Here is a 27,500-nt window from a genome sequence, read left to right on the forward strand (position 1 = left end):
GTGTGACATCACTTCCTGCCTGAGTCTCTCCCTGCTCACTAACAGCTCTGAGCTCAGATTACAGCAGGGATGGGAGGAGGGAGGGAGACAGGAGCAAACTGAGCATGCTCAAGCCCTAGCCCTGGAGGTTTAAGCTGAAAACAGGAAGTCTGATACAGAAGCCCATGAGTACACAATAGAAGGAAAGAAATGTGATGTTTCTTTTGACAGAGGACTCAGAGCAGCATTACTTTGAGGGTTTACTGGTGTATTTATATAGACCTTTCTGATAAAGCTTACTTAGTTTTAGCCTTTCCTTCTCCTTTAATACACATAATTACTACATGGCAGCACAGAAACCAGTGCAATTAGCATCAGAATTGAATAATCAGCAAACCTATAGCATCAGCTTATATTACAGCCAGGGAAGCTCATTTTCTGCTGGATAATTAGTGACGAGCCCTAAGCTTAGCTTCTCAACAGCCAATCAGAGCCCACTGAGCATGTGAGTGTCACAGACACTTTCCAAGATGGTGACCCCCTGTGACAAGTTTGAAGTCCTGGATCATTGCTGCTATTGACAAGCTCAAACTTTAGCCTCCTGCAATAAGTTCTCTATATAAAGTATGACATTTTTAGCCATATTCATTTTTAGGGTTTAGTTCTCCTTTACGTGGGAAACCCATTGTTTCTTGAGTGTCCTACACAGACTCATTAACAGTGGGCAGCTCTGCAGGGGATACAACATAAATTGTGCTTCATTTTATCTCAAACTGTGTTTGTGCCAATGTTCATAAAAGACAACTTTAATAATAAATGCATTGCAAAAAAACAACCTTAGTTGTTGTGCAGCGGAACAGTGTTTGGCCAGTGTATTATGGTCATTTGGAGCATGTTTATCTGGGAATGTGCACATCTTGTCCCCTGTAATATAGTTCACTCGCCTATTCATAGATGTTCCTGGTCTTTGCCATCTGGGGGTACATCTCTGATTCCCCGTTCTTCTGCAATTTGGTATATTGACTTGTGCAGAGCTTCAGGCTTTCATCATTCCTCATGGCATCCGTCCCACAACTTCCCCAGTGATGTGCATGTCCATAAGCTACTCTCGCCCTTACATGCTGTATGTGCACATCTGATCTACCTATTTCTGTGCAACTTGGGATGATTGCCTGTACAGAGCTGGTTCAAATGCTGGAGCCACCCGAGATACAACTGGAAGAGTGCATTAGGGAGTTCATTTGTAGCTGAGGGTAGCTGAGGGCTGCTGTACATGAAAACGTTTAAAGCAGGTAATAATACTAAGTGGACTAATAACTGGAAGTACAACATGCAGTGTTTGTATATGGCTTATACTATTAGGTTGCTGCTGGGATTTGTATATGGCTTATACTATTAGGTTGCTGCTGGGATTGGAACTCTCCTCCATGTTTTACACTTAACATTAGAGAATCACTTATTGCTCAGCACAAAGGATGGGCTGATAGAAACACTATGGGGGGTATTTACTAAAACTCAAATTTTTCCCATTCTTTTATTAAAACAAAGTCGACCTAACTCTTATCCACGAATTTAACTCATCTATCAAAAAATCAACTCGAAAAAGTTGATGCGGGAAGAGTCTCAACAAAATCGCACGATTATTCGAATCGTACGACTTTTTCAAATTTGATGCTCAAATGGTGCGATTTTTTTTTTGAGTTGTCGTCCTAAAACCTTGACTTTTTCAAATTGTCGTACTTAAACTATGGATGCACCGAATCTAGGATTCGGTTCGGGATTCGGCCAGGATTCGGATTCAGCCGAATCCTTCTGCCCAGCCGATCTGAGTCCTAATTTGCATATGCAAATTAGGGGCGGGGAGAGAAATCGTATGAATTTTTGTCACAAAACAAGGAAGTAAAACATCCCCTTCCCACTCCTAATTTGCATATGCAAACTAGGATTTGGTTCAGTATTTGACCGAATCTTTCGCAAAGAATTCGGGGGGTTCGGCCAAATCCAAAATAATGGATTCGGTGTATCCCTAACCAGAGCCGGACTGGGAGTAAAAAGCAGCCCGGGCAAAAAAAATCAAAGCAGCCCACATGTAAACACACAATGCTCTTGTACTCAGCCACACTGAGTAGTGAGCAAAAATGATTTCCTTTCTCTGTAATAATAAAACAGTCGCTTGTACTTGATCCCAACTAAGATATAATTAATCCTTATTGGAAGCAAAACCAGCCTATTGGGTTTATTTATTATATTTATTATATTTACATGATTTTCTAGTAGACTTAAGGTATAAAGATCCAAATTACGGAAAGATCCGTTATCTGGAAAACCCCACTCTGAGCATTCTGGATAACAGGTCCTCATAACTGTATTGTTGTATGGCAGGTGCAATAGGAATCTCAGAAGTATGCATTGAATGGGTTTTGAGAGCAAATCCATGAAAAAATGTCAATAAACTTAGATAAAATTTTGTTTTAATGTCAATAAGTGTAGATAGGATATCTGGTTTAATATAAACAACCTCTAGGCCAAATAAAGCGACACCAGTGAGTGCTTATGAGCTAACAGACTACCTTCCTGAAATGAGATGACAAAGAGTGTCCTATAGTCTTGCTTGGGCTGACAGAGAATTGTGGGTATTTTAGCAGAAGAGCTGGACAGCTGCACAGCACAGCATCTGCGCTTATTACTTATCATAATTATCTCATAATTACATCAGCAGGTGAAAACACACACACAATGTGGCCGATGGTGCAGGCCCAGTGGGCCCAGACTACCCTAGTCTGAAAAAAAACACTTTATGTAAATTGAAAAAAGCTCAGAGGAGCAAATCACTTTTTTCCCGGTAGCAACCAATCAGATGCTGTCAAACAGCTGCCAAGTAATTGCTGCCTTCAGATTGGTTGCTATGGGTTACTAGACCAGTAACAAATGGTGTGCCTTTAATGACTACCCCAGTGAGGTCCTTATCTAAATGATTTACAACCTTGGGGAAAACTAAAGGGATATTCCGAAGTCCATTTTCATTGGCTGAGCCCTGTGCATAATTATAAAGCTATGAAGTTAGATATTGAAGACAGTGTTTCTTTAATGGGATTTCGCAGGGCTGATGCTGAGCACACTGGAACATATGAAAGATAGGTGCGTGAGAGTAATGAAATCAAAATTATCTTATTTGCATTTTATACGCACGACCCCACTTATCCCTTCTTAATGACACAAAGTTACCCTCTCCCTTGCGACGTTGCTCCCCCCATTCTCTATGAATGGTTTCTCCCAATCTTTAGTCATATGAGAGTATAGAAAACACCACCAGTTCATTGAGAGGGGGGCATATACACTATATTGATTTAGTACATAAAATGGAGAACGTAACCTCAGGATGTTATTGTGACGTGGCGACAGGTTCGGCTTATTACCTGGTCAGCCAGCTCCTCAGCGGCCCCCAAAACATACCCAGGCGCCATCTCCTCCCGTGCAGTCTAGAAATTAGCCCGTCTAAACCTATCGCTCTGACAAGCACCGTCATGAGCTGGGCGGAGTCAATGTTGTTGCGTCACCATCGAAAGTTGAGGCCATTATTTCAGCAGGAGAAAAAGATTCAATTCATGCTGGTTCCTGGCCAATCGCAGCGTGCCAGCTCAACCACTTGCTAGACACTCTAGTGACTGGCAGGCACTAACCATCTGTAAACTTCATAGGGAGATGCGTCCATTTCCCTGCGCTCAGTATGTGTATCCGTGTGACGGTGCGTGCTGTAGTCTCTCGCAGCTCCGGCAGGCCCAGTTTGACTACAGTTTAGCTGCACAAAACAGAAGCAGCCCATTTCAGCAGTAAAGGGAGCGGCCTTTCGGGCATTTGCCCGATCGGACAGATTGTCAGTCCGGGCCTGTCCCTAACTTAAACCAGTGCAGATCACGTTGTCAAGAAACATCTTCAAATTGTAAAAGGGACATCTGCCATTGACTTCTACATGACTTCTACAGGTTTTAGCCGGAGTATTTTTGGATTTGGATTTTTAGCAGCTTCAGGGTATAATAAATCTCTAAAAAATAGAGTTTCCTTTTTCCTCTAAAAAATTGAGTTTTCCCCCTAAAAAACTCGACCAAAAAAAATCGAGGCTTCATAAATAGGTCTTTACCATTTAAACATATTTCTTTTTGTTGAAGTGAATTACAAATTGGACAATAAATGTTTTATTGGGGGGGCATGTTTTACATAATAAAGTATATCTCTTACTTGTTGTCAGCGCTGATTAATAAAATAAAATGTATTTAATCATTGATTCTTCTGACTGATGTTGATGCCATTGTGACCTGCCTCAGATTTCTCATACAATTCTCTATATTCCCATGTTTATGTTGCACAGAGGAACAGTTTGAGAAGGAACCAGAAATAGAGAAATACTGAATTAAAGGGGGGGAGGGGTACTGGGCCCAAATATTCCTAAATACAGCCCAATGTTTTCATGTCTGGTTTTAATTTTTATGATAGTCTAGGTTTCTTTTACAGGGACATTCCCTCCCCACCAAGACCCCCAACTCATCCCATCTGTATAATTTATACTTATAAAGTGCTAATTGTGCATACAGTGCTGTACAGTGAAATGGTTTATTAATAGAACACAGGTCAATACAATTATAAAATAAATACAGAATATTCAAAGGTTTATTGCTAAGTGTTACAGAGACACAAGTAAGACGGTCCCTGGCCCATAGAGCTTACAATCAGCCACAATCAATTGGCTTGTGGAACAAACTTAGCTTGGATACTTCAGTTGACATTCAGATGACAAGTGGATCAGAACACACGTGGGAACAAGATGTACCCAATGTGAGTCTTGGTCATGTAATGCTGCATACACGTGGGATGAGAGGTATTACCGTATATACTCGAGTATAAGCCGACCCGAGTATAAGCCGAGGTACCTAATTTTACCTACGAAAACTGGGAAAACTTATTGACTCTAGTATAAGCCTAGACACAACTACAGCCCTGTCTCCCAGCAGCGCACATTCTGCCAAAGCGACCCCCCAGCGATCAACCGGACTTCTTTGCAAAGTTGATGGTGACAGAGAATTGTCAAACTGATTACTGTGTGCATTGTCCCACTGTCCCACTACCATGTGCAGAGGGTGCTGTGTGATATTGCCATCACTGTTAATCTTTTGTATAACCAATTGCCATCACTGTTATTCTTTCATATAACCAACAGAGGGCATTGTGGGAAATTGCAGTCTCTCCCCAAGTGAACTGTTGGAATAGGAATGATTAAAAGTGACTGCAATCTCAGCTACTGCCCGCTGACCCATGTATAAGCCGAGGTAGACTTTTTCAGCACATTTTGGATGCTGAAAAACTCGGCTTATACTCGAGTATATACGGTAGTAGGCCAGAGTATGTCCATTCCAAATGCAATTCCACAGTAAAGGTCAAACTGTTTCCATAAGGGATCAAATGTGCACTTTAGAGGGGTAACAAAGTCAAAATCAACCAAACAGCCCTTCTATGTAATATTATTCAATTTAAGGCTAGTTTTAGACTGAGTACATCTTGGGTGTCCGTTTTCTGTGCACATCCAGCAGCTGATATCAGCATTTAACAAGTCATTCGTGCTACTCTCTGAAACAGCTATAGCAGTGTCAGCAGCAGCTAAATATTCTGTATATTTCATCTGAAACCCACTCTACTCAGTGTCTCCCTCCTATCTGCTGCCGCAAGGAGCCCACCAAGCCGAGCACATCCAAGCATTCACCCCTTGCACCCGCACCCCGGGGATGATAGTTCTGTTACTCGTCTCAAATCTCAAATGCCCCATTCTATAAAGTTGCCATCAGTGGTTCCAGCTTCTCTGCAAGGTCTTCTGGGATTTTTGTGTGTTTTGAGCAGTAGATAAAAGTTTGACATCTAAAATTATAATTAACATCCTCATCGCTGTTTTGTATATTGTAGGTATCAGATCCCAGCGTGACGTATTTAGCATTTGCCGCCCATTTATTGCCTAATTCTTGGTTAGCCGTGTGGAATTATCTAATAATTGGGGGTTGCTAAATACTGATTGATGTGCTCTACTTGCTCCATCTGTAGATTTGCTCTGTACAGCTAATAATAATAATAATAACGCTCATACAAGTTGCCTGTGGGCTCCAGTCTGAAAATTGAGTTTCTTTAGCACATTGCACAGTTACAGGAGTTTTACTGGATTTAATACGGAAAGTTTTTGTGTATTTTCAGGCCATTCACTCTATTGCCTGGCACCATGAAGGGAAGCAGTTTATGTGCAGTCATTCAGATGGGAGTCTCACGGTATGGAGCGTAAAGAACCCCAGCAGACCCTCTCAAATCACTGTTCCCCATGGTAAGGACAACCTTTCTTCAGCCTGTAGGATAGAATGCTTATTGCCTGGTCTGAGCCAGACTGGTAAAATATTTTCAATGTTACTGAAAAGTTTTCATAAAATATGGAAAGGATTTGCCCAGTGGGAAAAGTCCTCAATTTTAATAGGGAAAACAGTTGGACCTATGATAAAACTTCCCTCGTGTTTCTTTATTTGCTTCTGATCAACTGAACGGATCCTGGCAGTGCTTTCCTGCACATCTTTCTCTGCAAACCCCTTATGGCCTTCCTCTGTTATAGGATTTTATTGGTTTTCCATCCATCAAACAAGTAACATGGCGGGGGGGTCTGATTAAGAACTCGCTAAGCAACAGCTCGCTGGGGTTTATGGGAGTATAGAAGCAGCTGGCAGGCTGTGGGATTGATTCACTTAGTTCTGAAGCATTTCAAATTAAAACAAATATGCTTTTCAGTGTTAACGCAATTCAGTTATGGACGGCAAGTCATACTGAAACATCTAACATCATTTTGACTCAATTGTTTACCCTTTATATAGGTTCAGTGAATCTACATGCCTTTAGTAAAGGAATCACATTACTTTAGTAAAGGTTCTTCCCTGAAACAGTAGAGAAATACGGTCTTTTTGGATCTTTGTATCTACGAGGAAGCCACTTTGGTTCGTGGGTTTAACACAGAATATCTAAACACATTTAACCCACTGATCCCATTTAACACAGAATCCCATCTAAATAAAGAGTTCACCATTTGTGAACAGTGTTGCTTTGGTATGCTAATGAAAAGATTAAAGGAGAATGAAAGTCGTTTAGCACTTGGGGGTGCCAAATCTTAGACACCTCCAAGTGAATGTATTTTCTTACCTGAAACACCAGGCTTGTGCTCCTAGCAGCAGAAAACTGCGCCGGGGTTATTCCAGTGAGCACCACAGATCGCTCCTCTTCCAGCTTCTTCTTTCTTCTCGCGGCTGCACATGTGTATTGGAGTGAAAATCTGAACTTTAACTAAAAAGTCGGCTTTTTCATTCTACTGCGCATGCATCTGCCCTTGGAAATTTGAAGAAAGAAGAAGCCGGAAGAGGATCGCTCCATGTTGCTCACTGGTATAACCCTGGGCTGCTGCAGGGAGCACCAGCCCTGGGGTTTCAGGTAAGTGAATATATACAGTTTGGGGTGCCTAACATTTGGCACCCTCAAGTGTTAAATGACTTTTAAAGTGTTAGAGGACTTTAGATAACACAGTTTCTTCAGTTTATCCCGAGTCATGACGCATTTAACACATAAATCCAAGTGGCTTCATCCATATGTAGCCAGCGCAACAGGAAACACTGGCTATCTGAATGGAGGAATTACTAGTTTGAATTATTGATTTTATTGCCTTAGTCTACTTTTAACACCTATTTTGTTTTTTATAGGGAAAAGTCAAAGAGACGGGAGGAAACCTGAACCATGTAAACCAATTTTAAAAGTAGAATACAGGACATGTAAAAACAGGTAGGTATCAATACATAATAAACAGAATAAACAGTTTACAGAAAAAACTTCCCATCATTTCCATTCATTTTGATAAGGTGCAGGCATGTTACTGTAATCTGGTGCCATAGTTAAATCTGAGCTCTGTTGATATATGGGCACCTACCTGGGCCTTGTGTCATGAAGTTGATGAGGACATTGTTGTATTGTTTACTGATTTTATAGGGATTTCATGTGCCGTTTGTAAGACTTGCTGCTGCAGCAAATTTATTGGTATGCTCTGTAGTCCTGCAAAAAGCCCCTTATAGGTCCTTCTGTCAAGTTTCTATTCTTTATGGTGTAGAGCTTTCTACCACAATTTAATGTGTGAGGACTGTTGTAGGAAGTTGTGAGTGTTGTGTGTTTCTGAGATTAGAATGAGATAATTCCATCAGACCTACCCACAGATAGAGGCATATTATTATTAGTGGTGATAGAGATCATTTCACCTTTAACGAGAGAGGTTTCACCATAAAAATGTTTTTAGACTCGCCCAAGGGACACAATAGATATTAACTGGCTGTACCTACAACACTGGGCAGGGAGATGGACAAGACATGTTCATATGTCTGTAAAAGTTACCATTTATCCAGGTCATGATATATTATCTGCTGGTACTAGTGGTAGGTCTTTCAGCTGAGCGAAAGCCGCCTGTTTGAGATTTCTAGAGCCTTTCATGTCAGGAAAAATGCAGACATAACATGAATTTTCCTCAAAGACATCTAAGAATATAATAAAAGGCTTGCATTTCTTCGGGGCCCTAGGAAAAGAGGTTAATGTATAATAAGTACATATAGCATTAAGCACAGTGTATGTTAAACCATAAGAAACATATTTAATGCCTATAATTAGGTCAGCTGACAAGAAACCTGATATTTATTCTTTGATAACTGTACGAAACACAACTAAATAGCTTTAGAGCGGAACCTGTGTCTCATTTAATGGATTATCCTGGAACACTTTTTTGCTTTCCTGGGCTGATGAATATGTGCTTGCCAGTTTTCTATGAAAGGATAGGTTTTCCCTTAATGACACTGTAGCTGCTTTATTTTATTTTTCAGTGGATAAAGGATTTCCTTCAGTCATCAGCATCTCCTTATACGGTAAAAACGGAGGATAAGGCAACTGCATGGCACAGATAGGAACCAGTCATAGTTAAAACCTACCTATCACACAATACTTATTTGGCCTAGAGAGAACAGGAAATGTAACCAATGCTGAAATCCCTCCTTCCCGGGAATAAAGTAAAGCTTTGCCTAAACATTTAGCATTTTCGTGAAGAAGCTTTTTGCCAGTATTAGTAGTACAATTATAGTTCCAGCAAGAGGGAGCAGACTGTCTGCAATTCTAAATCCCTTTGGGTAAGCATTAGACTCTAGGAATTCCGTTGGAAAATGGGAAAAATCCAGAAAAAAACACAGAAATGGAAGCTACAAATATCACACCCAGACCAAATCACTTTACAGTTTTTTATTTCAATGTCCACCTTACTGAAATTCTTTTTTATAACATACAGGGGAAGTCAAGCATAAACCCAAGGCATACTTTTAACACCTTGACAAACAGGCTCCATAGAGAGAAAAGTTTAAATACATACATTCAGGGCTTGTCATTGGAGTGCCAATTACCCCTCTCTGATCTACTCACAAAATAGCCAGCCCTATATTTGTCACGCTACATAATTCCCTCTGACCTGCAGAAAATGAGACCCTGCCAATTAACTCCTTGGCCAATCGCGAAGAAAGAGTTATTGAAGCATGAGTAGCATTTCAGTTTGCTTTATAGCACTGTTGGTAAATGTTCTGAAAATTTTAACAATGTCTTATATTATAAAAAGCCACAAAAAGCTCCAATTTGCTAGCAGCGCATTGTATACTTGTATTTAAGCAGCAGAAAAAGCCACAAATGCCATTTCTTCTCTTATGTGTCAATTACTCTTGAAAATGAAAGGTCTCATTCTGGTTCCAGTGGAATATTTCTCTTGTTGATTATAATGCACTATAACTATTTGCACATTAGCAGATGTAATGGAGAGCATGTGATGGTTGTAAATTATAGATTACCAGCAATAAAGGCAAGATATAATAGAAACTGTGCAAATAGATCAAGTCTGAACAAAGAAATACATCTTTGCACATGGATAGATAATTATTTAAGTTGCCTTTATGTTCACACAAGTAACAATGAGACAAACAGTAGGGGTGGCAATGCATGCTGCCTTTTGGCACTTAAAGGTCAGGATTATAAAGCACCTGAAGAGAAGAGTCACTGCAGCAAAGTGGTGGATATTAATAAGCTCCAATCATAGGTCCATATTATTGCAGCCAAGAGCACTGGCTTACAATAGCAGCAATTATTGGGATAACGAATACTGCCAAAAGCTACTACTTCACTACGCAACTCCAACATCCTATAGATGCATTATGTTTTTTTAACTATATTGTTACTGAACACTTTAGTAGATGCTGTATTTGAGCTGTATAATGAGAAGAGCTCTTGGGTTGTGGGTTGGGAATTAGTTACATAACTGAAGATAAGTCGTTTCTTGATGAATGCTTAAATGTACTATGGGGGACATCATATCAGGTGGGAAAAGTGTTCCAGATCTGGGTAGTGCTGCTTTAAATATCTGTACAATTCAGCTTGAAAGAGCAGTTTAGACATGAAAGCATTGCAACCTTAAAAAATGTAAGAAGTGAGATATTTGTGGAGATCCAGGATTGCTAAGAACTTGGTGGATCTGAGATAATAGCATTTATTTCAGAGCTGTGAAAGGCTGGATTCAATAGCGGTAGAGCAGGGCATCAGAAGAACTTTTGGTAGTTGGATTATTTTTCTTAAAAATGAACTCTTTTATCAGCACAAATGCAGTCTGCAAATCCTTCAAGGATAACTCTGTTATTCAGTCTGTTATTTGTCTGATACCTCTTGTACAAATATCTGTTTGCGTGAGCAGCATAGTAAGCTTTGCCACTGATATGTTGTACTCTACTGAGAAGATTCCATTTGACAGTCCTGTGAGAAGAGTTACTGCAGATAAGTGCAGTTAGTCATTAAATTACTGAGGGGGTTATTTTAGCATAGACCTTGAATGAACTCACAACTCAAATGGTTTTAATTTAAGAAAAAACTTGAATGGGAAAAATTTGGAATCAGCTAGTTCGTGGTTAACAATCTGAAAACTCAAATTGATCGAGCAAAACCCTCCAAAAAGAACTCAAACATGATGAAGGCTAATAACATCTTTAAATGGTTCAAGGGACCTCTGCCATTGACTCCTACGTGACCTCAACAGGTTTTAGATGGTGTATTTTCTGATTCAAGCTATTTCTAGGGTCGGGTATAATAAATTCAGAAAAATTCTAATTTTTATTTTTTTTAAACTTGAAAAATTCATTTTTTTTAACCCGAAAAAAACCTTGAAAACTCGAATTTTATGAGGCAATATTTGGTTCCCATAAGGTGCTCATTCGTTTTAGAGAAGCTAAGGTCCATTTCTTACACTGCCTGTTATGACTTTCCATACTACTAGTCCATTACCTGTGACATGATCATTTTACTTACGCATTTTTAACATTTGTTTCATTCCAGTGAACCCTTTATCATTTTCTCGGGAGGACTGTCCTATGATAAAGCCTGCAGGAGACCCAGCTTAACTATCATGCACGGAAAGTCCATCACAGTCCTTGAAATGGATCACCCAATTGTAGACTTTTTAACTCTTTGTGAAACTCCATACCCCAATGGTAAGGGCTGAGTGACAATTTCTTATATATTTTGTTGACGGTTTGAACTATAACAGCCACAATATGGAGAAATTGTGTTCAATATAGAACTAGAGTGGTAATTACTGTTTCATTTACTTTGTGCCCTTTAGAATTCCAGGAACCATATGCTGTAGCAGTTCTGCTGGAGAAGGACCTTATCATTATTGATCTTACACAGAGCAAGTAAGGCTGCATAACCTTATTTTTCTCTATTTTACATTTCCTCTTCTAATATTTATGTTATTGAAATGCAGCATTTCCCCACATGCTGCCATTGTGCAAGGTTCCCAGTAAACAGAATCATTCAAAATACACTTACAATGTGTACTGATTCCTTGCTTTCTAGTGTAACATTTTCCCACAGTTACAACTTAAGGATCTTTTGGCCCTTTTTTCCCAGGCCATAACCCAATTGACCTTGTATAGGACTTGCACTCTGTAATCATTAATAATCACTATTATTATTAGCCTGCAAAGTAAGGCAGAGATAATTGCATATATAATTGGTAAAGGTTAGGCTTCATGTTTTTAACGGTACCTCACCTTTTGCACTACAAAAAAAAAGACATAGAAAATATGCATTGATAGCAGCATCTCGATTTGTGCCACAATATTGTAACACCTATTTGGGCCACTCGGGGTTAATTCACCAGCTAGAACACTAGAGCACGGGTTACACGCGACTTACACCCAGGGCAGGGCCTTCGCTAAGTGGAAGTGTTCCCTCTATGGTGTAGTGCAACTACATCCCCCCCAGGCTACTGTGCACACAAAAACAACTTGGGCGCCAGGAGGTTCTTAACAATCAGGAACGGTTTATTATGCCAAAAAGGGCAAATGAGCACAGGTTTCAGTAGTCACGCAGGAGTTGAGGAAAGCAGCTTATTGAGAGGTCACACAAAACAAGACAGGCTCACACAGAGAGTACACAGGCAAATGCAGTACAACCTTTCTCTCCTGGAAGTTGTCAGGCAAGTAGCTTCTACCCTACAGTCCCTCTTCACTGAGGTCCCTGACTGGAGGCAACACATAAAGCCTCTGGGAAGCTCCTCCCTTGCTGCAAATCCTTGTTGGAGCTTCAGCTGCTCTTTCTCTCTATCCTCTCTGCCTTTCTCTCCTAGAGAGACTATGACAAGTCTGCCCTAGTATATCTGTTCCTCATTCACGGGGTTACCTGCTCCCCGACTTGGACACATGACTTCTTCTGGGCCTATTGCACTCAGTCCCCTGAGCACATCCAGCTGGAATCACATCCAGAGGCAAAAGAGGAAGAGGCCACTCCCTGCACACACTATATAGGAGTGAGTCAGAGCAGTGTCATCAAATCTCTCAGCCTATCACTGTAAAGGTTATTCTGTAACAGGGATTCTACCCAATAACCCAAGGAAATGGTGAAAAGATTAACTCTATAGGGCCTGTATCCCTATAGGGCCCTACAATATCAATATCACATATGCCAAATGTTTAATACTGAGTTGTTTTGTTGCCACCAATTTTGTTACTGCAGCAGGTCTTTGGTAAATATATTAAGGAAGCTTGCTTTGTATAATTTACACCAAAATAGAGATAATTTCCCCCTATGGGTAAAGCTACTCTAGTAAAACAACTGTACTGGCTGAGACTCATCTACTCATATTGCTTCCTGCTTTGGAGAAAAGGCTTTGTCAAAGACTGGCACCTAAAAACTCATGTCATGCTGCTCATAATATTAATAGCTTGGAATCAGTGTTGGACTGGCCCACTGGGATACCAGGAAAACTCCCGGTGGGCCCAGGTGTCAGTGGGCCCTTTTGCTTCTAACTATGTGGCCAATTTCATGGTCATTCCTTATTTCTTTATGGGGAAAAGTCAATAGAAAAGACTAGGAAATTAAAGAGTATGAGTGAGGAGAGGAGGAATAACAGTTTGGAAAGTGGGCCCACAGTCTAAGGTTTTCTGGTGGGCCCCTGGCATCCCAGTCCGACACTGCTTGGAATCGCATGATTACCTTTGTGTGCAATTAGGTAGCAGGGTATCATGAATGCAAAAAGTTTTCTGGAAACACAACAGCCATGTGATCTCGCACTGATCTTCCAAAATGTATAGGTTTGATTTGAACATTATCATTAGAATTCAACGGTTTTATCAAATGAGGTTTTGTTTAACTGAGTAACATAAATAAGCTTTCTCATTCCACACTACTAACAACTAACCAAATATCTCCGCTAGTTTCCCAATCTTTGAGAATCCCTACTCCATGGATATCCATGAATCACCGGTCACCTGCACTGAATATTTCGCAGACTGCCCTCCCGATCTGATTCCAGTGCTTTATTCAGTAGGAGCTAAGCACAAAAAGCAAGGCTACAGCAACAAGGTATCTTTCATTGTCATTCCTTGATCTTTACAATGCTAAAGCATCAACTTTAATGCATGGGACATCAACATTTTTAGCAATAATGTACCCCTGATGTAAAATATATAGACAATAATGTAGCCCTTGTTATAAAGTAAACGGATTTTAGAAGTCACCAAGGAGCTCCATAAAAAGGCATGAGGCTGAAAGCCATGTGTTTCTATACAAGGTATGGAACTTAGAGGTGACTTTTTTTTTTATTTCAATAAATTTTTATTGAATATAGCAAATAAATTGTACAAAACATTATTTCCACAGAAGCATCGCATATCAAAGGTGACACATATAATCTCAGTTTGTATTGAGATATTACCAGTATAACAAAGAGAGGTGACTTCTTTTTGTTTCAATATGTTTTCATTATTTTTCAGTAACAATTGCAGCATCATATTTTGTGTTCATAAATTGATTTTGATATTGTTCCCATTTATACATTCCAAGGCATATAACAGTATTCAACATCGTCTATTGTCTGTTCCGGTGATGCTACTAAGTCCAGTTCCAACAAATGTATATGCATGTTAATGGTGAAAAATAGAACATGTAATAAACAATAGATTAATACAAAAGAAAAAGAAAAGCAAACAGAAAAAATAATATACTGTGAATAGAAAGTGGATTGCCTCACTATTTATTAGCCTCTATACATTATCCGATTATAAAAGCTCTCAGTTTCATTTCCAGGTAGTGTCAGCAATTGGGAAGAGAGGGTCCCTCTATACCTATAGTCTATCCAAGGTTGCCACACTTTTGAGAATGTGGGATATTTGTCTAATGCGACGCTGGTCAATTTTTCGTTTACGAATATCCAGTCTATTTTGAGCTTAAGTAAATTGTAGTTTATGTATAGAGACTTCCAGGATCTTGCTAGGACCTGTCTAGCTGCTAAAAATATATGATTAATTAACGTTTTCTGTGCCCCTGTTGTGCTCCCATTAATGCTTCATAGTGTTTTTTTATGAAGTTACACATTTAGTACTCCAAATATCAAATTATTCACTGAATCCAGTACCTGGACGCTTGGGGGCTGTCCCACCATATGTGAGTCATGTTTCCTGGAGTATTGCACGCAGGGCCGCCATTAGAAATCACGGGGCCCCGTACAACAAAATTTTTTGGGGCCCCCTGGGCCCCGCCCACACTGACGACCAAGCTCCACCCCATATCCCGCCCACTCCACATCGCAGTTAAAAGACCACACAGACATCAGTGCTAAAAAAGTAACCCCCCCCACACAAGTTGTAAAAAGCTATTGATGGTCAGGGCCCCCTTATAAAAAATTGGGGCCCCAAAAAAAAAAAAATTATTTAAAAAAAAAAAAAAAAAACAATTGGTGGCAGGGGCCCCCTTACAAGTTAAAAACAAATTGGGGCCCCGAAAAAAAATTTGAAAAAATAAATAAAGCAATGGTGGCAAGGGGCCCCTTACGAGTTAAAAAAAAAATTGGGGCCCCAAAAAAAAAGTTTTAAAAAAAAAGATTGGTGGCAGGGGCCTATAGAATATTAAAATAATACATTGGTGGCCAGGAGATTAAAAAAAAAAAAACACAAACTGGTGTTCAGTAGAATTGAACTCATGGCTTCAGTACTTCAACTTCGCCTTCTTTCGTGACTTCGGGTCTTTTCACCGCTTCAGGACTTCAATTTCGGCTGTTTTCGTGACTTCGGGTCTTTGCGCTGCTTCAGGACTTCGGCTTCGGCTGTTTTCGTGACTTCGGGTCTTTTCGGCGCTTCGGGACTTCGGCTTTTTCCGTGACTTCGGGTCTTTTCGGCGCATCGGCTTTTCGGCACTTCCGCATTCGGCAACGCAAGAGGCAAGACGTACGGCTCGGGCGCTCGTAAGGGGGGCCCGGATCTTCAAAAAATGCAGCGCTCCCGGGCCCCCCTTCATGCCCGGGCCCGGTACGCTTGTCCCCCCCTGTCCCCCCCTGATGGAGGCCCTGATTGCACCCTCTGAAGCAGGCATTATTGAGCTTTGGGTACATAAGTGCTAGTCTATTGGGTGTAATGTACCAACGAAAGAGAACCCTGTATCCCGATTCAAGCAATATTGCATTATTAGAGCTTCTCCTTAAATGATACCATACTTTACTCCACTTCATCTCTGTCAGAGTCTTCCCCAGTTCTTTTCCCCAAGTCTGAATATATTGTAAGTCTACTAGAGATGTAGGGGAATTGATATGTCTATATAGAAAAGTAATCGCTTTCAAGGGTGTTACCCCATCTATGCACCATTTCTCAAGAAAGGTCCGCTCTGGGGCCTCTGAATTGTGTTGGCGCCAACATTCTGCAACAAAATTCAATATTTGGTTTGCTCAAAAATACTCTGTTTCCGGAAGGTTATGAGCGTCTCGTAAGTAGTCTATGGTAGCAGGACCCCTGACGGTAAGTAAAGGTGGCCATACACGGATAGATCCGCTCGTTTGGCGATGTCGCCAAACGAGCGGATCTCCCTCCGATATGCCCACCTTGAGGTGGGCAATATCGGGCTGATCCGATCGTGGGCCCTAGGGCCCAACGATCGGATCCTAGCGTTCGCCAAACGGGCGGTCGGATCGCGGGACCGCATCAACTAACAGATGCGGCCGCGATCCGACGGGATTTTTAATCCCATCCGATCGAGATCTGGCCGACTTTCGGCCAGATCTCGATCGGGGAAGCCCGTCGGGGGCCCCCATACACGGGCCAATAAGCTGCCGACACGGTCTGTCGGCAGCTTTTATCGGCCCGTGTATGGCCACCTTAAATCTCTCACCCGTATAAGGTTGTGATCTCTCCACCACTGGAATAAGCGGCTTTGGAGTCCTGGGAACAATTGAGGTTTATTGAAAATTGGCCTTGCTGGGGTATAGTGAGTAAAGATGAGCGTTGGCGTCTCGGACTCTAAGGGGCATATTTATCAAGAGTTGAATTTCGAATTCAAAAAGACCAACCGAAATTAAGTTACGTTTTTTTGGTCGAATAGGTCAGTTTTCGATTGAATAGGTCCATATTCGGCCAAATTAGAATAGTACAAATCGAAAGAATAGCGCATTCGATCAAATTAGATTCAAGGTTTTTCCCAAAATAAACTTTGATTTTTCAAAGTCCACCAAATAGGTTCTACAAGGTTCCCCATAGGCTAAAACAGCAATTCGGCAGGTTTTAGATGGCGAATGGTCGAAGTCAAATTTTTTCAAATTTGAATAAAATTTGGACTATTCCCTAGTCGAAGTACACAAAAAATAGCTTGAAATTCAAATTTTTTTTTTTATTTGAAAATTCACCTCGACCTTTGATAAATCTTCCCCTTATAGTGTGTCACAAGGTGACTTCTTATAACCTCATATCACTAAGCACCAATTACACTGTTTTTATAGATACTGTATGTGGTACAAGATATTCATGGCTTTTTTGTATTATAAATGGGGATTTATGTTGATATGCCACTGGTTATATTATGCTGCTATTAAATTAGAAGTCATTGGGAATTCCAGGACATGTATAAAAGCCAGTGTTGCATATTTACATGTGGGTTATTGTGATTATTTTTGCCAGGGCTGCTTTTTACTCCCATTCCGGCCCTGAGAGGACCTCAACTGCTTTTACTTTCCTGAAGTTTTGTATTCCATTTTGTCGTGGTTTTAACACTTAATCAATCTTGAATTTTTAGAAGAATTTAAAAAAAAAACATTTTTAGAGAAAAAAAATACAATTCGTAAAAAAAAAAAATAGAACTCAGAATTTTGGTAGTAGATTGGCCCCTAAGGGCCAGCGGCTTCTGGGATAGAAGAGGAATAGCACAGTAAGGAACCTAATATGACTGTGTGAAACAGTTAAAGCTTTTCACTATCATTTATGTCAATAAACACAAGACATTTTCTCATGTTACATTGTAATTGGTTGCTCATAAACACAATACAAACATACAAGATGCTTTCTGACCATGTAAATGGGCTGCCTGTGGGCTGAATACTGCCCTGATGTTCTTAGTGGGACAATCTCATTGTGTTTGACCACAAACTCAGTCTCAATGTGATTGGCTGTTTGTGAACGGAATAGTAAACAGCTCATCAATATGACAGTTACGTTTGTATTGAACCATCTGCCTCTTTTCATGTGTTATAGAAAGTTACTGAGAGGAATCATTGCAGCCTTGTAACTGACTGCCTTCTACCTAATAGACTTATAATATAGTGAATAAAGTACCCCCTCTTGTAAAATATAAGGATATTATAAGTTACCGAGGAGTTTCATGACCATATAAAAACACGAGGCCGAAGGCCGAGTTATATAGGTCATGGAACTCCAAAGTAACTTCTAATATCCTCATATTTTGCAACTGGGGGTACTTTATTTATTATAATACACAAGTTTTAGGGAGTCATGTGACAGAAATGACATCAGAACTCACCGTTTATAAGGATTTAATTTACAAGATATTCATGGCTTTTGTGTATTATAAGGTTATAATAGGGTTATTGCCTCATTTGGAGCAGTTCATATCTTTAAGTATAAATCTGTAAGAGCCTATGATTATATTTTCATTTGTGATTTTTTGATCTCTTCTGAATCCTAGAACTACAGTAAAGAATTCATATCCATTCCCAATAACATACACAAACTAGGGATGCACCAAATCCACTATTTCAGGATTCAACCAAATCCCAGATCCTTTGTAAAAGAGTCGGCTGAATAGTGAACTGAATCAGAACTCTAATTTGCATATGTAAATAAGGGAAAAGAGAACCTCCCACGCATAAAATTCTGTGAATTCTTTGTTTGTGGGACAAATAGTCACATGATTTGGGATTTGGCAGAATCTGAATCCTGCTGAAAAAGGCTGAATCTTGGCCAAATCCGAAACTGAATCCTGGATTTGGTGCATCACTAAAACAAACCCTAGGAATTATTGTGTTACCTTTTATAAAACATCTTCATCATAGTTTTCTCATGTACGAATCATATAAATAAATTATTCCAATTTATGATACAGGTATGGGATCTGTTATCCAGAATGCTCTGCACTTGGGATTTTCCAGATAACGGATCTTTCTGTAATTTGGATCTTCATGCCTTAAGTCTACTAGAAAATCATATAAACATTAAGGGGCCGATTCATTAACTTCGAGTGAAGGAATAGAAGAAAAAATACTTCGAATTTCGAAGTGTTTTTTTTGGCTACTTCGACCATCGAATGGGCTACTTCGACTATGACTTCTACTTCGAATCGAAGGATTCGAGCTAAAAATCGATGCGACCATTCGATAGACGAAGTACTGTCTCTTTAAGAAAAGACTTCGACCCCCTAGTTCGCCACCTAAAAGCTACCAAACCCAATGTTAGCCTATGGGGAAGGTCCCCATAGGCTTGGCTAAGTTTTTTTGGTCGAAGGATATTCCTTCGATCGTTGGATTAAAATCCTTCGAATCGAAGGATTTAATCATTCGATCAAATGATTATTTCTTTGATCGTTTGATCGAAGTATTTGCGCAAAATCCTTCGACTTCGATATTCGAAGTCGAAGGATTTTCATTCCCAGTCGAATATCGAGGGTTAATTAACCCTTATTTGACCCTTGATGAATTTGCCCCTAAATGTTAACTTACAGGTGAACCACCCCTTTAAATGAATGCCCCATTTGGTATTTCATGGAAGTGATGCCCCTCATTAATCCATGCAAGAAAACACTCACCAAAAAATGATCCCTCAGTGTAGCATTGCTGCAACATTCAATTGGATCGCAGAGGATTTATAAGTCACGTTTCATACATGGATAAATTGGGAAATCACAAAGGACGCTTAAATACTTATTCCTTTAACAATAATATGGCTTTCAACATTCATGAACATGAAAATGAGAAGATGTATCTGACTGTGATGCAGTATCTTAATAAATTGACAGTAACGTCCCATGAACTCTTCATTATCTTCCACTAGAATCAGTTAGTAGCAGTCTCATCACAGGATACAGACGTAATGCTCTGACTTGTTGCTTGGGAGAATTCAGCAGGAATACATATTGCAGAAAGCAGCTTAGCATTACACTGTGGCCAATCAGAAAAGGACACAGCTCTAGGTAGTATGTGGTCTCAAGAGGTCTGAACTCATTATTGTTGGACATAACCTCTGAGTAAGTCTTCCCACTTCATATAAAGACTAATGTGATTGATGATCCCAGCAGATAACTAATCACACTGGACACGTTAATGAAAGGACTGCAGAGCAGAAAGGACATTTTTCTAAAATAATATCACAAAGTCACTTCCTCCAGTGCCATTACTAAAGCATAGAGCCCACTGACTGTGCCCAGACTAACATGACATGGTAGAATCTCCTAAATTGAGATAGTGGTGTTAAATGTCTTCTAGATGGACAACAGGCTGCCTTATTGCCCCCACAGATTTCCTATAGTGCTAAATCAAAAGGAGTTTTTTTTAGTTTTTAAATAGATTAATTATTGTATGGATCAGCTCAGGCTCAGGACTTAAGAGTTGAGCCTTGCCATGAGATAAAAAGACAAGGGGTTCCATTAATTATTTGTTTTATTTTGAAATAATACAATACTATTTCTACTCATTCAATTGGGTTGCAACATTGTATAGTAGAGAGGGTGCTTGGGCAGGGAACCAACTTCTTAACCTTCCCATGGTTGCATCAGAGTGTTTTACATAAAGGGGCAGATTTACTTAGGGTCGAATATCGATTGTCAATTAACCCTCGATATACGACAGCCGAATTGAAATCCTTCGACTTCGAATATCAAAGTCGAAGGATTTAATGCTATTCGTTCGTTTGAACGATCGAACGAAAAATCATTCGATCGAACGATTAATTCCTTCGAATTGTTGATTCGAAGGATTTTAATCCATAGATTGAACGATTTTTGTTCGACCAAAAAAACATTTGCAAAGCCTATGGGGACCTTCCCCATAGGCTAACATTGACCTCGGTAGCTATTAGGTGGCGAACTAGGGGGTCGACGTGATTTCTTAAAGAGACAGTACTTCGACTATCGAATGGTCGAATAGTCAAACAATTTTTAGTTCGAATCGTTGAAGTCGTAGTCGAAGTAGCCCATTCGATGGTCGAAGTAGCCAAAAAACCATTCAAAGTTTTTTCCCTCTATTCCTTCACTCGAGCTAAGTAAATGGGCCCCAAAGTATTTATAGATGTATGTATGTATATAGATTTATGCTGAATGTATTTTTTGCACACAGGAATGGCCATTAACAGGAGGAGCCTGGAACCTGGGAAGCCAAACTTATCCTGAAATCATTGTTACAGGGTAAGAATGTCCTTTATAAAACCTTTAAACATAGACATGGGGGGGGGGGTTATTTACTAAAATCCAGATTTATCTCATTGATTACATTAAAAAATCACAACCAAACTCCCATACCCGATTTTAACTTATTTATTATTTAAAAAGCTCAATTTAATCAGTTCGGGTAAAAAAACCTGATAAAATCCCAAATCTCTCAATTTTTTCAGATTTTTGCCAGAAAAGCCCAAAATGGTTGGATTTTTGGGTTAATTCCAGTGCAGACAGCAGAAACAACTAAATAGTATAGGGACCTTGCCATTGACTTATACACAACCTCGGCAAGTCTGAAATGGTGGATTTTTGGATTCAACCTTTTTGCAGCATCAGACTTTGCCCCATAAGGATTAGTCCACACCAGGCGAATCGGGGAGATATAGCGTCTGGCGACTAATCGCCCCGAACCGCTTCCTCTTCTCCTGCGCCGGCTGTAATGTGTAATATGTCACGCGGCGCGTCAATTTCCGAATTGCCTCGCAAGGCGTTTTTTGCCGCAAGAGGTAACGTTCAGTAAAATGCGCAAGTTAGTGAATTAGCGTAGTTACGTTAGTAAATCGGCAGTAACAAAATGACGTCATGCTGGCAGATTTGCACTAGCGTTAGGCGCTTCGCGCTTTAGTGAATTTGCCCCATTGTGTTTTTAAGATATCACTGACTACAGGTTACTGCCCTGCATCCGCTTTGCCCCTCACCCTTCTTTTATCATATGAACCCTAATTTTATTTAAAAAAAAAATATAAAGTATTTGGCTTAATACATTTTAAGAGGGAGCTCATCAGTGCTGTTTAAATGGTTGTGCTCTAGTTCTTCTATCCCAAATCTAATTTCAGCTTTCACTTTGTGTTTTCAGGCATGCTGACGGCTCTGTCAAATTTTGGGATGCTTCTGCGTGTAAGTTGAAATGTCTTTGTCTATTATAATATAATAACAAGACATAAAAAACCCAATATTATTACAGTAGTGTGGATTATATGTTGTTTTTCTGTGTTATCCTGTAGTTTAATGTAACTAATATGAAGTATATATCTGTACCAGGTGCTCTTCTGCTTATTGTTTGTTCTTTAGTTTAGGGTCCCACCCGTTTGTGTTTCCTTGGCACATACTTCTAGAGAAGTGCATTTTTATGGAAATTGTGTCTTTACTGCAGATGAAGCAGTGATTTACATATGGCCTGTTTTATGCAATATATTTTATACAGACCTACAATGTTTAGGGGTATCGTTTCCTTTTAGGTCAAACACAACTTGTTTTTTCTGATTATGACTTTTGTAAAACATTAAAAGAGGAAAAGTGGTAGGCTTTGCTTTCAGGCACTTCTCTGGTAAAGTTGATAATTAATTAATTCCTTGTTCGGGAGAAGCAAAACAAATGAGTTTAATGTACTTTCTGGTAGGAAGTTTATACTGGAGACTAACTCCTTTACATGTAGAGACCCTTAGATCAGTAGGTAATGGAGCAGAAATGAATTGTCTTTCTGAGAGTAGCTGTTAGGACAGTCATTAACACCTTTATACCTACATGCATTTTTTTTAAAAACTTTTATTTATTTTGTAGATTTTTAACACAAGTGAGGTTAGGAAGAAGATAGTAGGAAAGTAAAAGAAAGAGACATCTCAAGGACCCAATTTACTGGGAATGATACAGCCTTGTAATGTCATGGTTCACTTTATATATTAATTAGAAACCTCTGAGAAGCTCATGTTAAGATTATATGATGTACATATACCATACATACATTCCTACTGTTACAGTACTTACATTCAGGAATTTATTAACATTGAAGATAAAAGTGTAGGTCTGAGCATAAATCACTGGTACTCAGTGACAAGGTATGGGAATGGGTTCTGAAACATGATCATAGCAAAGAAGCAGAATTAGTACTATATAGTGCAGTGTAACATTTATTTTATAGGCTCACTCTATTATACAGGTATAGGATCCCTTATCCGGAAACCCGATATCCAGAAAGCTCCGAATTACGGAATGGCTGTCTCCCATAGACTCCATTTTATCCAGATAATCCAAATTTTTAAAAATGATTTCCTTTTTCTGTGTAATAATAAAACAGTCGCTTGTACTTGATCCCAACTAAGATATAATTAATCCTTATAGGAAGCAAAACCAGCCTATTGGGTTTATTTCATGTTTACATGAATTTCTAGTAGACTTAAGACATGAAGACCCAAATTACGGAAAGATCCGTTATCCGGAAAACCCCAGGTCCCGAGCATACTGGATAACAGGTCCCATACCTGTACTGGCCTGAATGTGCTTGCTTATCATAGGCAGCATTTTGTGTCTGCTCTCTATACAACTTTGCAATGGACTTGCTTTTGTCTGACTGACATTTTTATGTGTCTAAATGAAGCTGAAAAAAGAAGAATTGTATTGCATAAAACAAGTGTTATTGTATATAGATGGTATAGCAGCTCGTTGTTATGATTTATAATCAGTCACCATAGAATTAACAGTAAATGGATTAAATCCTGGTCTAATAGCGAACTGAATCGTGGATTCGGTGCATCAGTACTAATGTCAGTGTAGGGGCTGATTTTCGGCCTGTGTATTTCAGCAAGTCTATTTCACTCCCCGACTGGCATTAGCCTAAGGTTCCCTCCAGTTTATCAGCCAAATCCTTAAATTCTTATTTTCCTTCCCTACCAATTCAGTTGAAATGGTGAAATTTTTTCATGAAATACTGTAAATGTCCAGTTGCCTTTGACTTAATTCTGATAGATACTGAAAACTAAGAACATACAAAAAATGATTGTAATAAAAATTGTACCTGGTGGTCCAGTGGTGCGACGGGGATGCCTGCCGCGCCGCTTCTCTTCGGCCACCATTGCGGCTACTTAGGACGCCCGCGCCTCGTGGGCTTTATTGACGCGGGCACGATATTCAAATGGGTATTTAAGGGAGCTCAGTTAATTTATCATTGGCCGTTATAGGATTTGTTTCCTGGTGCTGTTAGCTGTTGCTACTCTGTTTGAACCTGATTCTGATGACCTGTTTTGACCCCTGACTGGCTTTTGACGATTCTACATTCTGTATCCTGACCCCTTGCCTGATTACTGACTTCGATTCTGCTTAACCCTTTGATTGACTATCTGGTATTGACCTTTGCCTGCCTGACTACGAATATTCTCTGCCTGCCCCGACCCGGCCTGATCTGACTACTCTATAACGCCTTGTACCTTGACCTTCTGCCCAAAAGACTTTATGACAGTTGTGCCCCTCTGCCTATCCAGAACCTCTAGCCTTGCACCTCTCGTTTAAGTCCTGGTGGCATTCAAGTAGCTGAGGGCTCCTCCCGAGGCCAAAGGCGGTCACACTACAGGTGAAGCACAAGCCAAGACCAGAGAGCTTGCCATTTGTTCTGGTGTTGGGTGCCGACCGTGACAATGATAAATAATCAAATGTCCTGTGTCATAGCTGTTAATTGGTAGAGGCATAACTTTCTATTCTTCCCTATACACACCTGAATGTATCTACTTGTATAAGCAGTGAGCTGGTGTAGCAAAAATACTGTAAAATCACTATAAAAAAGGAACATTTTTCCTGTCGACCTCATGGTATTGCAGGGGAAACGTTTGTTACAGAACTATTATAATCAGTGTTGGGGTAAATGTTTTGTGCAGTAAGTTACTTGCTTCACAAGCAAAATCCTTCCATATTCCATCTTATAGAATGATATTTAGACAATGAATGAATTAGCAGATTCAGGGGAGCCCAGTATTATGAAGTTTGTGCACTCACTGGCTGTTTCAATAGATGCAAGTACAGGTATGGGATCCTTATCTGGAAAATCATTATCCAGAAAGCTCCGAATTACGGAAAGGCTGTCTCCCATAGACCCATAGGGGCAAATTCACTAAAGCGCAACGTGGCTAATGCTAGCGCAAATTTGCCAGTGTGACGTAATTACTTTGTTACGTCAGTGATTTACTAACGGGTGCTGGCGTAAATTCGCTAGTGAAGTGGACCTACTCTAGCGCTACTTCGCTCCCTTACGCCAGGTGAAGTTGCGCTATGCCGAAGGGACATAACTTTGCTAATTCAGTAACTGGCGTATTTTACTGAACGTTACCTCTTGCGCCAGACTTGCCTTCGCCACCTCAGACCAGGTGAAGTGCAATACAGTAGATAGGACTTGCTTCAAAAAAAGTTCCAAAAAATGCTTTTTTTTACTTTTTTAAGGGTAATAGGCTAAAAAAGATCATAAATTTTTTGGGGGGTACCCTCCGTCCCGCCTACATTTCCTAACATATGGCACCTAAACTATACAGTGGGCACATGTATAGGGCATGTGCCCACTGTATAGTTTAGGTGCCATATAACAACTCTATTTTATTTTATGAAGCTTTCCCAGGCTTGTGTAGTGTAATGTATTTGCTGCTACATAGACGTCCATTGTACTTTAACTTGGCGCCGTATGCAAATTAGGCATCGCTAGCGTAACTTCACTTTGCCTGACGAATTAACGCTATCACAACTTTGCTACCTGTCGCCTCCCTGAGCGCAACTTCGGATTTTAGTGAATTAGCGGCGCCCTGGCGAAACTTCGCCTGCTGAAGTGCGGTGAAGCCAACGCTGGCGCAACTTCGAAGGTAAGTAAATTTGCCCCATAGACTCTTTATTTTATCCAATAACCCAAGTTATAAAAAAGATTTCCTTTTTCTTTGTAATGATAAAACAGTACAGTACTTGATCCCAACTAAGATATAATTAATCCTTATTGGAAGCAAAACCAGCCTATTGGGTTTATTTCATGTTTATATGATTTTCTAGTAGACTTAAGGCATGAAGATCCAAATTATGGAAAGATCTATTTTCCAGAAAACCCCAGGTCCCGAGTATTCTGGATAACAGGTCCCATACCCGTACAGCTTCAATAAACCAAACTCCATTTCTAATTGCATGAGTCGGGCTTCTGGTGTGTCTGCTGCATATGGGGATGTACTTCACTTCAGCTCGGGGGAAAAATTCTTTGTATAGTACCATAAACTAAGAGATAATTGTGGTGCCCATACCAGACACAGTATCATCTTGTTATAATGCAAGAAGGTTTATTTCATTTCATCAGCACTGCCCGTGCTAAATTCCCCAGGCAATCTACAAATTCCCCAGGCAATCTACAGCATAAATGTGCCTGGATGGGTGATTTCAATGGAAGAGATCCACTGTACTAGGGGAAACAATGGCTGGAGGAGTATTTGAAGGATTGAGGGCAGGCAAGTATTCAGTAGTTATAGACCTGGGATTAGATTTGGGGTACAGTGCAGGTAGTTAGCAGTTGGGATAGAATAGCAGTATAGTAGTTGACTGTCTTTTTGCAGATGCACAAAGCCTATCAGGCATAATCAGAGAGCTAGGATTATTTGCTTTTCATTATGAGTTATATTACTAGCTATTAGAATGAAACACATTTGACTAAAAATTTAGATGGAGAAACAGAAGTACTAAAAAAAGGTGGCAAATGCCCCATATCATGGGTGGAATGTGACTATTATTATTATCATTACCATAATCACCTATCATTATATACTGGGGGGTACAAAATGCGTAAGGTGGATTGTCATGGGGTCAGTATGTTTTTAATATGTATTTTTGAATAAAAAATTTACTTTTACGAATTATAAGTTAAAGGACATTTTTTGTTATATGGTGACTTGTGGCATATTAGACTTTGTATTTATAGGCAGAGGTGGGTAAGATTGTATGGAATTTTATTATCCAGAGCCTGCCAAGCAAACTCAGTATATAAATCTGGAATTATACTCGTCTAGGGGCAACTAGACATTAGTATTCTGCCATTTTCACTACTAAAATATATTATTATTATTGTGGTTAAACCTTACTACCACTAGTGTATTTAATGTTCTCATATGCAGTAATGTTAGCAAAAGTAATAAAAAATATAAATACATATGCTTTTATCAGAAAAGAACATCTTCAGTTGCTATGTTAGAATTAGCAGTCAATATAAAGACATTCTTCAGCTTGCAGTATTCCAACATGTCAGATATGAATTGCCTACTCCCCATCAATATTCCACCATATCTGATATGAACTGCTTACTCCACATCAATATTACACCATATCTGATATGAACTTCTTACTCCCCGTCAATATTACACCATGTCTGATATGAACTGCTTACTCCCCATCAATATTCCACCATATCTGATATGAACTGC

At 39.7% G+C, this 27,500-nt stretch overlaps 1 protein-coding gene across 9 annotated transcripts in view; it reads left to right on the forward strand.

Moving 5' to 3' along the window:
• The window catches only part of LOC108707806 (syntaxin-binding protein 5-like), a 178,895-nt gene that overhangs the window by 75,690 nt on the left and 75,705 nt on the right, over positions 1–27,500 (forward strand). For all 9 annotated transcript variants that reach the window (XM_041581400.1, XM_041581401.1, XM_041581404.1 and 6 more), the window contains exons 8-14: positions 6,211–6,334; positions 7,743–7,821; positions 11,431–11,585; positions 11,717–11,789; positions 13,815–13,962; positions 21,200–21,267; positions 22,154–22,194. In XM_041581400.1, the coding sequence (XP_041437334.1) occupies positions 6,211–6,334; positions 7,743–7,821; positions 11,431–11,585; positions 11,717–11,789; positions 13,815–13,962; positions 21,200–21,267; positions 22,154–22,194 (688 nt within the window). The remainder of the gene's footprint in view (positions 1–6,210; positions 6,335–7,742; positions 7,822–11,430; positions 11,586–11,716; positions 11,790–13,814; positions 13,963–21,199; positions 21,268–22,153; positions 22,195–27,500) is intronic.

Source organism: Xenopus laevis, chromosome 2L (genome assembly GCF_017654675.1).
Source record: "Xenopus laevis strain J_2021 chromosome 2L, Xenopus_laevis_v10.1, whole genome shotgun sequence".
Classification (NCBI taxonomy): domain Eukaryota; kingdom Metazoa; phylum Chordata; class Amphibia; order Anura; family Pipidae; genus Xenopus; species Xenopus laevis.